General features: G+C 48.7%; 1 protein-coding gene across 3 annotated transcripts in view; it reads right to left on the minus strand.

Moving 5' to 3' along the window:
* RARG (retinoic acid receptor gamma) overlaps positions 1-13165 on the minus strand; it is a 122641-nt gene that overhangs the window by 2675 nt on the left and 106801 nt on the right. For all 3 annotated transcript variants that reach the window (XM_083728967.1, XM_083728968.1, XM_083728969.1), the window contains 5 exons: positions 10956-11097; positions 4421-4581; positions 2808-2984; positions 1669-1873; positions 476-634 (listed from right to left, as the gene is read on the minus strand). In XM_083728967.1, the coding sequence (XP_083585093.1) occupies positions 476-634; positions 1669-1873; positions 2808-2984; positions 4421-4581; positions 10956-11097 (844 nt within the window). The remainder of the gene's footprint in view (positions 1-475; positions 635-1668; positions 1874-2807; positions 2985-4420; positions 4582-10955; positions 11098-13165) is intronic.

The raw sequence follows: 13165 nt of genomic DNA on the forward strand, positions 1-13165 counted from the left end.
AGCTCATAGTGGTGAGGAGGAATGGAAGTTCCCCCAGAATGTCTGCTTTATATACATTATTTACACAATGGGCCCCATGTGATTGGCTAATTCCGGGATTCTCCTGCAGGCCAATCAGGTTGCGGATTCACTTCCACCTGGAGCTGGATTGGGTGACTCCAGTGGACCAATCAGACTGCTGCATTCTGGACCCTATTGTTCTAGGACCAATCAGACAGCTGCATTCTGAATCCTATTGTTCTAGGACCAATCAGACTGCTGCCTTTTGGATCCTATTCAACTCAGTACATAACAGGAGACAAAATTAGAATGAGTTGGCTCTGACTCCACCTACTGGTGGCTGCCTTGCCTTCTTCTGCCCCACCAATTCCAGCGGGGACCAGCCACCACACATTCACATCCAGGGTGCAATTGCTCACAAGAATCCCACCCCCTTGCCTATGTGGCAATGTGTTGATGATGGGCTTGTTCTGACCTTTGGTGCTGATCCCCCGCAGGTCAGTGATCTTCATCAGCATGCGGGGAAACATGTAAGGCTTGTTGGGCCGACGTCGGCGAGCGTAGATCTTCAGGGCTTCCAGCAGTGGCTCTTGTAGCTTGTCCACTTTCTCCGGCTCTTCCAGGTCCATTCGATCTGGGGACGAAGAGACAGGCAGTGCTGTTTGTTTTGCTGGTTTTGTCTTTTGAGTTATTTATCGAAAGGTAGGGCAGAAATGCAAGGTCAGCCCATCAGGAAGAGGTTACTGCATTGCGGAGGTTGGAAAGACAGCCATGTGGGATTCAGAAACAGGCATGTTCAGCACTTTAAACTGGGCCGTAACGCCAAGCATGCCACCATTTAGCAGAATTATACAAATGTGTATACAAATTACCGGTGCGATTGTTCTAATAGAAGATTCTGGCCTTTCTAGTTGTAGACCAGTGTCTCACAAACCTGGGTCTCCAGTTGTTTTTGGACTACAGTTCCCATTATCCCTGACCACTGGTCTTGCTGGGAGTTGTAGTCTGGATGATGGGAGTTGGATGGGATGATGGGAGTTGTAGTCCTAAAACACCTGGAGACCCAAGTTTGGAAACACAGCTGTTTATGTTATGATACCATTCTAGGCTTTCTGCTGATGCAGATGTCATTTCCTATCCTTTCCCAGCAGTGTTTTAGAAATCTTACAAAATTTGCTACTGGTTGCTTGCAAAGTAGAACTATCGGCAAGAACCAGACCTCAAAAAGGTCAATTGGCTCCCTTTGCCAGCCCTTAAAGACAAGGCTGGGACGTGGGTGGTGCTGTGGGTTAAACCACAGAGCCTAGGACTTGCCGATCAGAAGGTCGGCAGTTCGAATCCCCATAACAGGGTGAGCTCCCGTTGCTCGGTCCCTGCTCCTGCCAACCTAGCAGTTCGAAAGCACGTCAAAGTGCAAGTAGATAAATAGGTACCGCTCCAGCGGGAAGATAAACGGCGCTTCCGTGTGCTGCTCTGGTTCGCCAGAAGCGGCTTAGTCATGCTGGCCACATGACCCGGAAGCTGTACGCCGGCTCCCTCGGCCAATAAAGCAAGATGAGCGCCGCAACCCCAGAGTCGGTCACGACTGGACCTAATGGTCAGGGGTCCCTTTACCTTTAAAGACAAGGCTAATAACAATGCCTGTGGAGGCTGCAGCACAACCATTACCTCCACAGATGAGGCAGATGGCGCTGAGCAGTCCTGTCTCTGTGTCGTCCATCTCAAGAGGCAGCAGTTGCCCAGCAAAGGCAAAGACCAGGTCCGTGAGGGGCCCAAATCCAGCATTGTGCATCTGGGTGCGGTTCAGGGTCAGCCCATCCGAGAAGGTCATGGTGTCCTGCTCTGGGGTGTAGCGGGTGCAAATACGGAGCATCTGCAGAAGGTGGAGGGGAGCACAGAGAAGATGGTCAGGAAGAAGGTCACGTCTAGAATGTCCTCTTAAGTGGGGCAGCAATAAAACTGCTAGTACATTTGCAAAGCTAAGCAGGGTCTGGTATGGTTTTGAATTGCAGGGGTTGGACCAGATGACCCTCAGGCATAGCTGTCAACTTTTCCCTTTTTTTGCGACGGATCCTATTCGGAATAAGGGGATTTCCCTTAAAAAATGAGAAACGTTGACAGCTTTGGCCTTGGGGATCACTCCCAACTCTACAAATCTATTTTTAATAAGGGAGAGGTTCTCACTAGAGGTTATCCATTCTCCCTCTTGTCCCACTGCTTTCACCCAGGGGAAAAATGCTCTTTAGTGCTCAGTTGGAGCAAATGGCAATTCGGGTTTTCTCTGGATTGACATTTGCTCTGATTTAGTATTTAGGAGTGGGCCTTTCCTGGGAATGAGGAAAACTGCTCGGATCCATGCTTTCTAGGCACGGGTTAAGCAGGTGTGGATGAGCCCTAGGTCTGCAAAGAAGGTTGCAATTCTGTGTATTAGGTGAGAGTTCAGCGTCCTGAGAATCTCAGCCTCTCAAGTAAGCTTCTTGGCCTTTAACCCCTACAATAACGGGCTCGGAAGTGGTTGAAGATGCCCAGGGAGACAGAGAGAAACGGAGCTGAGGAGAATTCCCAGCACACAAAAAGGGGCTTCAGCATCCTGCCTTACTCCTTGTTCGTCTCTACACTTAGCAGAACTATCTGAGCTGATGCTTAATTTTGCACCATTTCAGACAACCCTGCAGAAAGGGGTGGCGAAGCTTTTTCTTTCTCTCCGTTGTCACTGTTTGCCTCCGGCATTATATGAAGCCCCCTGGCAAAGGCCGCACACCCCTCGCTTCCCCAATCCGCTCTCGTTGCCTGCTGTAGCCCCTCACCAAGATGTCTAGGCAGGCCGCCTTGAGCAGGGTGATTTGGTCGGCGATGCTGAGGGTGGTGAAGCCTGGCAGGCGTTTGGCAAACTCCACAATCTTGATAATGCACTTGGTGGCCAGCTCACTGAACTTGTCCCACAGCCCCAGGTCCAGCTGTACTCTGTGGTCTGCGCTAGAGTTCTGGAAGAGAAAGGACGAGCGGTCAGGGATTGATAATGCTGCCGTCTTCTCCCCACCTTGCATCTTCTGTTTGTGTTTGTGCAGATACAGGAGGGCTTGCACGCTTAGCGCAGCTTAGGAGTTTCTCCCACCAGTCAGCATCCCTTACGGCAAAGGCAAGCAGATGTCGGGCATTTGGGGAATCTAATTCTTTGTTGCTTTACTTAAGGACCCCTGAGGTCCAACAGCTTGAGCTGATATAGTGGCTTGGAAAGAGTGGTAGGCATACACTTCAACTACAGTGGTACCTCAAGTTAAGAACTTAATTCGTTCCAGAGGTCCGTTCTTTTTCTTAACCTGAAGCACCACTTCAGCTAACGGGAGATGCTGGGGATTTGAACCTGGACTGTCTTCATGAAAAGCAGATTCAGGTAGGTAGCCATTTATCTATTTATCTTAACCTGAAACTGTTCTTAACCTGAAGCACCACTTTAGCTAATGGGGCCTCTTGCTGCCGCCGCGCCGCAATTTCTGTTCTCAACCTGAAGCAAAGTTCTTAACCCAAGGTACTATTTCTGGGTTAGCGGAGTCTGTAACTTGAAGCATCTGTAACCCAAGGCACCACTGTTCTTAAGAGGAGACCCACTAAAATAAATACAAATTAATGAATTAATATCCCACATTTCCACTAGTGCAGAACCCAATGTGGCTCACACCAGCTCAAGTAGATAAATAGGTACTGCTGTGGCGGGAAGGTAAACGGTGTTTCTGTGCTCTCTGGCTTCTGTCACGGTGTTCTGTTGTGCCAGAAGTGGTTTAGTCATGCTGTCCACATGACCCGGAAAAGCTGTCTGCAGAAAAACACAAGCTGCCTCGGCCTGTAAAGTGAGATGAGCGCTGCAACCCCAAAGTTGCCTTTGACTGGACTTAACTGTCCAGGGGTCCTTTACCTTTTGCTTACCTAGCTGACGTAACATTGATTTCAATGGGCCCTTTAAAAGTATGGCTTAGTCATTTATCATTGTTGAGGGTTACTGATATACATGCCCTAAATGTAAAGGTAAAGGGACCCCTGACCATTAGGTCCAGTCATGACAGACTCTGGGGTTGTGGCGCTCATCTCGCTTTATTGGCTGAGGGAGCCAGCATACAGCTTCCAGGTCATGTGGCCAGCATGACTAAGCCGCTTCTGGCGAACCAGAGCAGCGCACGGAAACGCCGTTTACCTTCCCGCTGAAGCGGTACCTATTTATCTACTTGCACTTTGATGTGCTTTCGAACGGCTAAGTTGGCAGGAGCAGGGACCGAGCAACGGGAGCTCACCCCGTCGCGGGGATTCAAACCGCTGACCTTCTGATCGGCAAGTCCTAGGCTCTGTGGTTTAACCCACAGCGCCACCCGCATCCCTTTCAATGTACAATGTACACAATTCAAATAAAACACGCTGCGGCTCTTACCGTTGTATATTTGCCCAGCTGGCAGAGGGAAGGGAAGGTTTCCTGGTGAGCTTTGCTGACTTTCTGGATGAGTTCTTCCAGCTCAGGTGTCATTTCGTAGCTGTCTACCACAACCTCCTCCTTTACGTCTTTTTTCTTCTTGTTGCGGTCGTTCCTCACGGCTGAAAGAGAGAGATGAGGGAAGGAAGGTGAGGGGGGAACAGGGATGGAATTTGGTGTGGGGAACCAACTTCTTGCTCTTATGATCTGACCCCATCAAAAAATGAAATAAAAATCCCTCCATTTCCGGACGCAGAGAAGAAAGAGAGCCATGGTGGTTAGGCCGAGGCAACGTGCGCAGTGGGTTGGTGGAATTTCTGCCAAAACTGTTCGCAGACGGCACTGTGGGGACAGGGGTGCTGGCTCCCCTCCAAGACAATAAAAAAATTAAGGTCTTAGATATATAATAAATGTTCATAAATGTACCAAGCAAAGACGTACATAGATATGTGGACCACATGTCTGGAGCAGCACAGGAAGACCGCCCTGAAACCATTTTGACTCCCTAACTGGCCAAATGTTTTCTCTGCAAGGAGGGAGGGGGTGAGGGAACCTTCCCATTGTCTCAGGAATTGGGTAAGCACCATCTCAAAGGAATGGCCAGACTACCAGGAAACCCAATCAGATAAGGCATTATCAGATAACCTGGCAGACAGGAAAAACAAATCTGAAGAAGTGTGCATGCACACGAAAGCTCATACCAAGAACTAACTTAGTTGGTCTTTAAGGTGCTACTGGAAGGAATTTTTTTTGTTTAGGAAAAACAACAACATTCGAATTTCTGTTGTAGACCGCCTTTTCTGTGATGTAGGTATGATGTTTGTGGGGGGTGGTCTTGGGTTACACCCCTTCTGTGATGTATGTAGGATGTATGGAAAGGGGGTCTTGAGCTTCAGAGCAGGGAATTTAAAATGTCTATATAAGGGCAGGCACACCTTGGTTCTGGGTTCCTCCTCCTCTCCTGCGTGTGAGGGGAGCACCCTGTTGCAACAGTTCAATAAAGATGAGACTGAGCTGCTTTGCTTCTCAATATTCTCTGGTTGGCCTCTGTTATTTTCTTCGACCAATGGAGGACCCACAAAGGACTCTGTAAGGGCTCTTGTGTCCCCCATAAGGGAATAAGGGCAGATTTTTGTTTATTACACCAGGGAGACACCTCACCTAGAGATCTTCTACAACACAGCCTGTGGGTGAAACCAAGGCCTCTTGCCAGCCCTCTCAGCTCATCCCCAACTCCTGGCAACTTACAGCCTCAGGTGCTGTGTTGTTACAGTGCCCTAAAGAAACATGGCGGCAGAAACTGGGCTACCGGCTTCCATTGAAAACAGTTGCATGGATAGTTGCCAGCCTCTGAGGTCAAGGGGTGTCAATGGTGGACAACTGAGCCCAAGCTCAGGAATCCTTTGCCCAATGCAGGACTCGAATCCATGACTGAGATTAAGAGCCTCACATTCTTCTGGCTGAGCCACTGGGGACATATGTATATTGTTGTGACTGTCCGTTAAGAAGGGTGTGTGAGAAATTTTTTAACAACCATCACTACCACCAGGTGTATCTGAAGAAGTGTGCATGCACACAAAAGCTTATACCCAGAACAAACTTAGTTGGTCTCTAAGGAGCTACTGGACAAATATATATATATAATTTAGATATTTATTTTATATATATATATATATATATATATATATATATATATATGTTATTTATTATTTGTTATTTATATATTATTTATATTCGGTGGTATCTCAGGTTACATACGCTTCAGGTTAGAGACTCCACTAACCCAGAAATAGTACCTTGGGTTAAGAACTTTGCTTCAGGGTGAGAACAGAAATCATGCTCCGGCGACGCGGCAGCAGCGGGAGACCCCATTAGCTAAAGTGGTGCTTCAGGTTAATAACAGTTTCAGGTTAAGAACAGACCTCCGGAACGAATTAAGTACTTAACCCGAGGTACCACTGTATTTCAACTGCTTCAGACCAACATGGCTACCTACCTGAATCTGCTTTTCATGAAGACAGTCCCAGGTTCAAATCCCCAGCATCTCCCGTTAGGGCTGGGAGAAACCAGTCTTAAACCCTGAACTGCTGCTGCCAGTCAGTGTAGACAGTGCTGAGCTAGATAGACCACTATAAGGCAGCTTCCTATTTTCCTAGCAATTGAGTGCAGCCTACCTCTATAGAGCAGGGATTCCCAAACTTGGAGCTTCAGCTGTTTTGGGACTACTATTTCCACCATCCCTGACCATGGGTCCTGCAATCTAGTGTATCTGGGGAATAGATGGAAATTACCTTGGGAAATAAACTGATTTCGCCCCCCCCCCCCCAACTGTCTTGTAAGAGTCCCAAATTCCACAGAAGCAGCACGGGATTAACTTTTTGGATTCTACAGGCACTTCTCTACAAGAGAACTCACGTGTGGTTTTATTAAAGGTAAAGGTAAAGGGACCCGTGGCCATTAGGTCCAGTCGTGGCCGACTCTGGGGTTGCAGCACTCATCACGCTTTATTGGCCGAGGGATCTGGCGTACAGCTTCCGGGTCATGTGGCCAGCATGACTAAGCCACTTCAAGTGAACCAGAGCAGCGCACAGAAACGCTGTTTACCTTCCCGCCGGAGTGGTACCTATTTATCTACTTGCACTTTGATGTGCTTTCGAACTGCTAGATTGGCAGGAGCAGGGACCGATCAATGGGAGCTCTCCCCGTCACGGGGATTCGAACCGCTGACCTTCTGATCAGCCAGTCCTAGGCTTTGCGGTTTAACCCACAGCGCCACCCGTATCCCATGTGGTTTTATTAGCTCTTTGTAAATTTTAATCTCCCTTTTGTACACCAAACCAGATTGGTTAAATAATAATTCATTCATTTATTTTAAATGACAGTCTGGGGGACATCTTGTGCTGTGGCGATTTTTAACGTGTCACTGATGGAATAAGGGTTGCAAGTTATTTCAGACCCTTAAAGCTGCTTACCCTCCATCCTATCTACCTCATGGCATTCATTATCAAAAGTGGTTGAAGAGTCCATTGGCTGAAACCTTTCCTGGAAATAAGTCCCATTGAATATTTACTTCTGAGTAATGGCACATCGTAAGACTGTGGAAGCTGGAGCAAGCTTGCTTTCTCCTGCTCTGGAGGGTAGAAACTTGACTAAACACCAGGAAAAAAACTTTCTGATGGTAAGAGCTGTTCTCCCTCGGGAATTGGTGGGCTCTCCTTCCTGGGGGGCTTTTATGCAGAGGTTGGATGGCCATCTGCCAGGGATGCTTTAGCAGAGATTCCTGCATTGTAGGGGGTTGGACTAAATGCCTCTTGGTGTCTCAATTCTAGGATTGCACTCACAGTCCCTCACTCTCAGTGAAGGCTGGTCCTTTAGGGGAAACTCCAGCGGGTGCAATGCCGCGGCGAGACTCCTTACGGGGTCCTTGCTGCAAGATCACATTCACCCGGTGATATACCAGCTGCACTGGCTCCTTGTGGGGTACAGGATCAGGTTTAAGGTGCTGGTTTTAACCTTTAAAGCCCTATAAGGCCTAGGACCCTCGTACCTACGGGACCGCCTCTCCTGTTAAGTCCCACAAAGGACCTTACGGGCTTCAAACAAAAACATCCTGAAGGTCCCAGGCCACAGAGAGGTTAGGCTGGCCTCAACCAGAGCCAGGGCTTTTTTGGCTGCGGCTCCGATCTGGTGGAACACTCTGTCACAAGAGACTAGGGCCCTGCGGGACTTGACATCTTTCCACAGGGCCTGCAAGACAGAGCTGTTCCACCAGGCCTTTGGCCAAGGCACAGCCTGACCCCCTCCTTTGGCAATCTTAACAGAACTCTAGCCCAATGGTTGCCATTAATCTGATGTGAACTGATTTTAGAATGAAATGATTTTAGAATGTTGTACTATTTTATTGTTGTTAGCCGCCCTAAGCCCGGCTTCGGCTGGGGAGGGCGGGATATAAATTAAATTTATTATTATTATTATTATTATTAATGCCCCGCCAACTTCATTCTGCATTTACCCAGTCCTCAGCCTTCTTCCTTACACATCCCACAACGGAGAGCAAAGCTGCGTTGCTTGAGCAACAAGCTCCAGATGTTTCCAAAAAAAGAAAACCAGAGAGACCAAGTGCCCCCTGGGCAAGGAATGATTTCTCAGGAGTTTATCTTGGGCTGGCATGTGTGTGTTCAGGTGGGACGTGGGGTGGGGAGAAACTTTATACTCTTCCCTCTCTCTCCAACTTAGGGGTGCCAGGAGCAGCAGCGGCAAGTCCCCCCGCCCTCCCTCCCCCAGGCTCTGTCGGCACCCCTCCCTTTACCGAGAGTCCTGGGGTTGCGTGTGCACTCTCGCTGGCCTGAGCCTTCCCAGGCTGCCCTTCCTGTTCACCCCAGGATAAAGCGCCAGGGATCTGGGAACAGGATACGCCAATTGGCAGGATATACACTTTTAGCCACAGTCAGCACAATGCTGAAGGGGGTGGGGGGCTGCTGCCAGCCAAGCTATAGACCTCTTTGCAGCGGGGGGGGGGGGGGGGGCAACACACACGCAAACTGAGAACCCTACTGCCTCAGGGTATTTCCCCCCTCCCCCGAAACCTACTCTCCCCAGCACAAACTCAAGCTTATGCCTTTGCTTTCAAGAGGCGAAAGCACAGAGGTTTAGCAGAAGTCTAGCTGTGAGGGTGAGCACCTCAAGCCACCAATTCCTTGGTTTTTCTGCAATGCTGGCCCCCCCCCCCCCCCCGCTTAGCACGAAATCCCATTTGAGTCTACATGGGATACTGGGAGGGAAAGGGAGGAGGGGCTGCGCTGGCCCAAATCCCTTAGGCCATCCGTTTCCTGTCTCTGTAGTGACAACCCATCGGGATAACATTCCTTCCCCAGCCAGCCAGCCAGCCATGCCCCACGCCCCTTGCCCAATCCTCTCCACCGACCGCCTCTCTCCCTTTAAAGTGACAGGCCCTCGGAAATAAATTGCCAGCTTTCGAGACATAGACATTCCTAATTAGGGGCTCTTAAAGAGACGGTGATTAATGTGAGCCCTGGCCCAGGCCAGCGTGAAGACATGCCTAAGCAGTTGGGAGTAAAAGCAACAGCCGCTGAGAGGCTCTCTGTCTCTTGGAAGGGCTGGGCAGCTGACAGCACTCTTGAAAGGGACGGCAAACTCCCCAAGCGGGGCAGGGACTAAAGTACCTCCCCCTCCACTGGGAGTTTTGTTTGTTTGTTTGTTCCTCTGTGGGAGTGCTCTCGGAATTATTTCCCCTCCGAGGAATACACATGGAAAACGTTTCATCAGAACAGAATATCGGCAAGGCTCTGTGTGTGAAGTTTCTTTCGCCTCGAGGAGCAGGGCGGGAATAGCTGCAAACAACAGTCTCCCGCTCATGCAGCTTTCCTGAAAAACCCACGTTGCCTTTTCAGTTCCAAGGTAAATGTTCCCCAAATGCTTTTCCTTGGGGGTGGAATGCATTCAAAAGCACCACCGTGGAAGGAAACGCAGCGGCGAAACCAGATACAGAAAGCAGATGGCTTTGCAGCAGTTTTCAGGCTGCGGGAGCCCAAGATCCCTTCAGAAGCGCTGGCCTGGGTTGTGTGCCTCCTCATAGATGTCCCTGCGATTGTATCTTGGCAACACAGGCCTTGGTATTACAAAATTCTACATTTGATGCGCGGCAAGTAAAGGGACAGAGGCAGGCAGGAGGGACCTATGCGCAGACCACTCCTTACAATACAGTGGTACCTCGGGTTAAGAACTTAATTCGTTCTGGAGGTCTGTTCGTAAACATAAACTGTTCTTAACCTGAAGAACCACTTTAGCTGCGCCGCCGCTGCATGATTTCTGTTCTCATCCTGCAGCAAAGTTCTTAACCCGAGGTACTATTTCTGGGTTTTGTTGTTGTTTAGTCGTTTAGTCCTGTCCGACTCTTCGTGACCCCCTGGACCAGAGCACGCCAGGCACTTCTGCCTTCCACTGCCTCCCGCAGTTTAGTCAAATTTCTGGGTTAGCAGAGTCTGTAACCTGAAGCGTATGTAACCTGAAGCGTATTTAACCCGATATACCACTGTAGTGAGGTCCCATTTGGAATGCATGCAAATATGTGCATGCACACAGATGTGAGGATACAGGGGGAAATGTTCCTGTGTACCCATCATCTAAACGTGAAATGGTCCGTGTCCAAATCCATGGGGGGGACGGACAAAGAAAATCTGCCAATGGCTGTTGCCAACAAAAAACAAAATATTCAAATGACTAATTCTGCCTACAAGCAGGCAGTTGCGGTACATAAAACAGTAAGGCAGACATGGTCCTTGCACACATAGGCTGACAGTTTAAAAGTGTGTTGCATCTATGCCAAACGAGCGGGGGGCATGCATACCACCCCATCTGAAGGGCCCTGAATGGAACCTCCCTTTGCTTTCCGTCTTGTTTTACCTTCTGTAATCTCATTTGCTATCATCCCTCACACACTAAACCCCCCCCCCCCCGGGCTTAGAACAGAGCTCACCTTCTTTGGACATGCCAACCTCAAAGCACTTTTGCAGGCGGCAGTACTGGCAGCGGTTGCGGGTGACCTTGTTGATCTGACAGTTCTTGTCCCGGTGGCAGGTGTAGACCATGTTTTTCTGGATGCTTCGGCGAAAGAAGCCCTAAAAGGTCAGAGAGAGAGGGAGAGAGAGAGAAGGAGGAACAGGTGACCAGGTGGGTGATGCAGAAGGAAGGCACTTAGGTAGTTCCAAGCCTCCTTTCCAAGTCTCCTTTCCCAGTGCAAATTGTGATATCCATGGCCACCTTCTCCAAAACTCGCTGCTTCAGGTAGGACCGTTTTTGTAGCTCGGAGGCTGTTTCAGATGTCGTCGCTTACCAGGGTGAATCTTCAGACCTGGCTATGGCAGTATGAGTTTTGAATCTTCAGATCAGGGGAGTAGCTAGTGACTTTGGGACATGGGTCCACAGACACAAATGTACATACAATTTGCAAATATGCACATGCCAGTTTAGACTTTAAATGGCACGGAAGGCAAACCAACTATTTCCCATCCAGATCACCCCCAGGTTTAAGTTCTTTGCTTAATTTGCAGCCCAAGTCAGATACCCCAAAACAGTACCTCTTCGATTCATTTACCCCTGGTTAATTTCCCAATTTATCCTGCTCCAAATCAATTCAATTCCTGTTCAGTTTATTCCATTCCTTACACTCCAGATCATCTCCCAAAAAAAAAGGTCACCTTTGGGAGGTAACAACAGAAATGGGCCTTTATTGTGGTGGCTCCAATTGTGGAATGCTCTCCCCAGAGAGGCTCGCCTGGCACCATCATTGCATGTCTTTAGGCACCAGGCAAAAACATTCCTCTTTACCCAGGCCTATGGCTATTAAACGCCGTTTCCATGTGCTGCTCTGGTTCGCCAGAAGCGGCTTAGTCATGTTGGCCATATGACCCGGAAGCTGTACGCTGGCTCCCTTGGCCAATAAAGCGAGATGAGCGCCGCAACCCCAGAGTTGGTCACAACTGGACCTAATGGTCAGGGGTCCCTTTATGGCTATTAAATAATCTATGGCCTGTGAAAGTGTGGAAAAGAGGACTGTTATTACAATGACTATTTTAATATTAGACTGTCTGTCAGTGTACTTTTTATAATGTGTTTTCATTGTATTTTTATCACTGGTGTTCTGTAATGTGTTTTTAACAATTGTACACCACCCTGGGATCTTTTGATAAAGGGTGGTATATAATTTGAGTTAATAATAATAATAATAAATAAATAAATAATTTGTGTAATATCCTACTGATATCCTGTAATTTGGCCCCTCCTTCCACTGAACTCACTACCCCACACAGGGAAACACTTAGGGCACTCAGAAAAAGTTGTGAGGCCCCCTTGTTCTTTGGCCCACCTCTGATTTTTAAATGTTTGTGCATCATAAGCAGCTGACTTGTAATGAATCAGACCTTCCGTTCTAGTCCAGGACAGTCTTCCCTGACTGGCAGTAGCAGCGACAGCTTTCCCAAAATCTCAGGCAGAGGGTCTTCCGCTGTCCTGCCCCTTGCGATCCTTTAACAGAAGTTGCCCCTTAAAGAGCTGGCATTTTGTAAGGGGCCGGGAAGTATGTGAACCAGGAAGTTCTGAGCCCAAACATCATCTTAGGCAAGTCACTATCTCTCCCTTCCCTCAGTATGGAGATAAAGGGCAGTGGTGGGGAACTCTTTCAGCCAGGAGCCCTAGATCTTTATCTCCCACTCTGCCTGCAGGCCAGCTTTGATAGGGGAGACCACCACCTGTCAATCATCTGCTGGCAGGTGAATGATAGGTGCATAGTGAAAGCCCAGCTGTCCAAGTTGTGGAGCAAGTCAGGTGTGGAGCAGGTGGGCATGGTTTGGGGGACACAGCCTCACAGGCTGAATGAGTCAAGGAGAAACTTTTAAGTATAGCTCTCAGTTCCAGCAACCAACCAACCAACCAACCCTCAAAGGTTCCCAAGGTGGAAAACACATGCTCCATATGCACGGATTCAGCCTCAGCCTGACGGATGTTAACCTGATGATCTTTGAAGTAGGTGCAGAATTTTCTGCAACCAGAACCCCCCCCCCCCAATTCAATAACCAGGACACAGGAGGATGCTAGTCAACATGCATATGCTTGTTTTGCACATTTCATCTTGCTTGCTTGCATAATCTGTTTTTTTTTGGGTGTTGGCATGCAGCTTCAAATTCCCTG

The sequence above is a fragment of the Podarcis gaigeae genome (assembly GCF_964106915.1).
Source record: "Podarcis gaigeae genome assembly, chromosome: 2".
Classification (NCBI taxonomy): Eukaryota; Metazoa; Chordata; class Lepidosauria; order Squamata; family Lacertidae; genus Podarcis; species Podarcis gaigeae.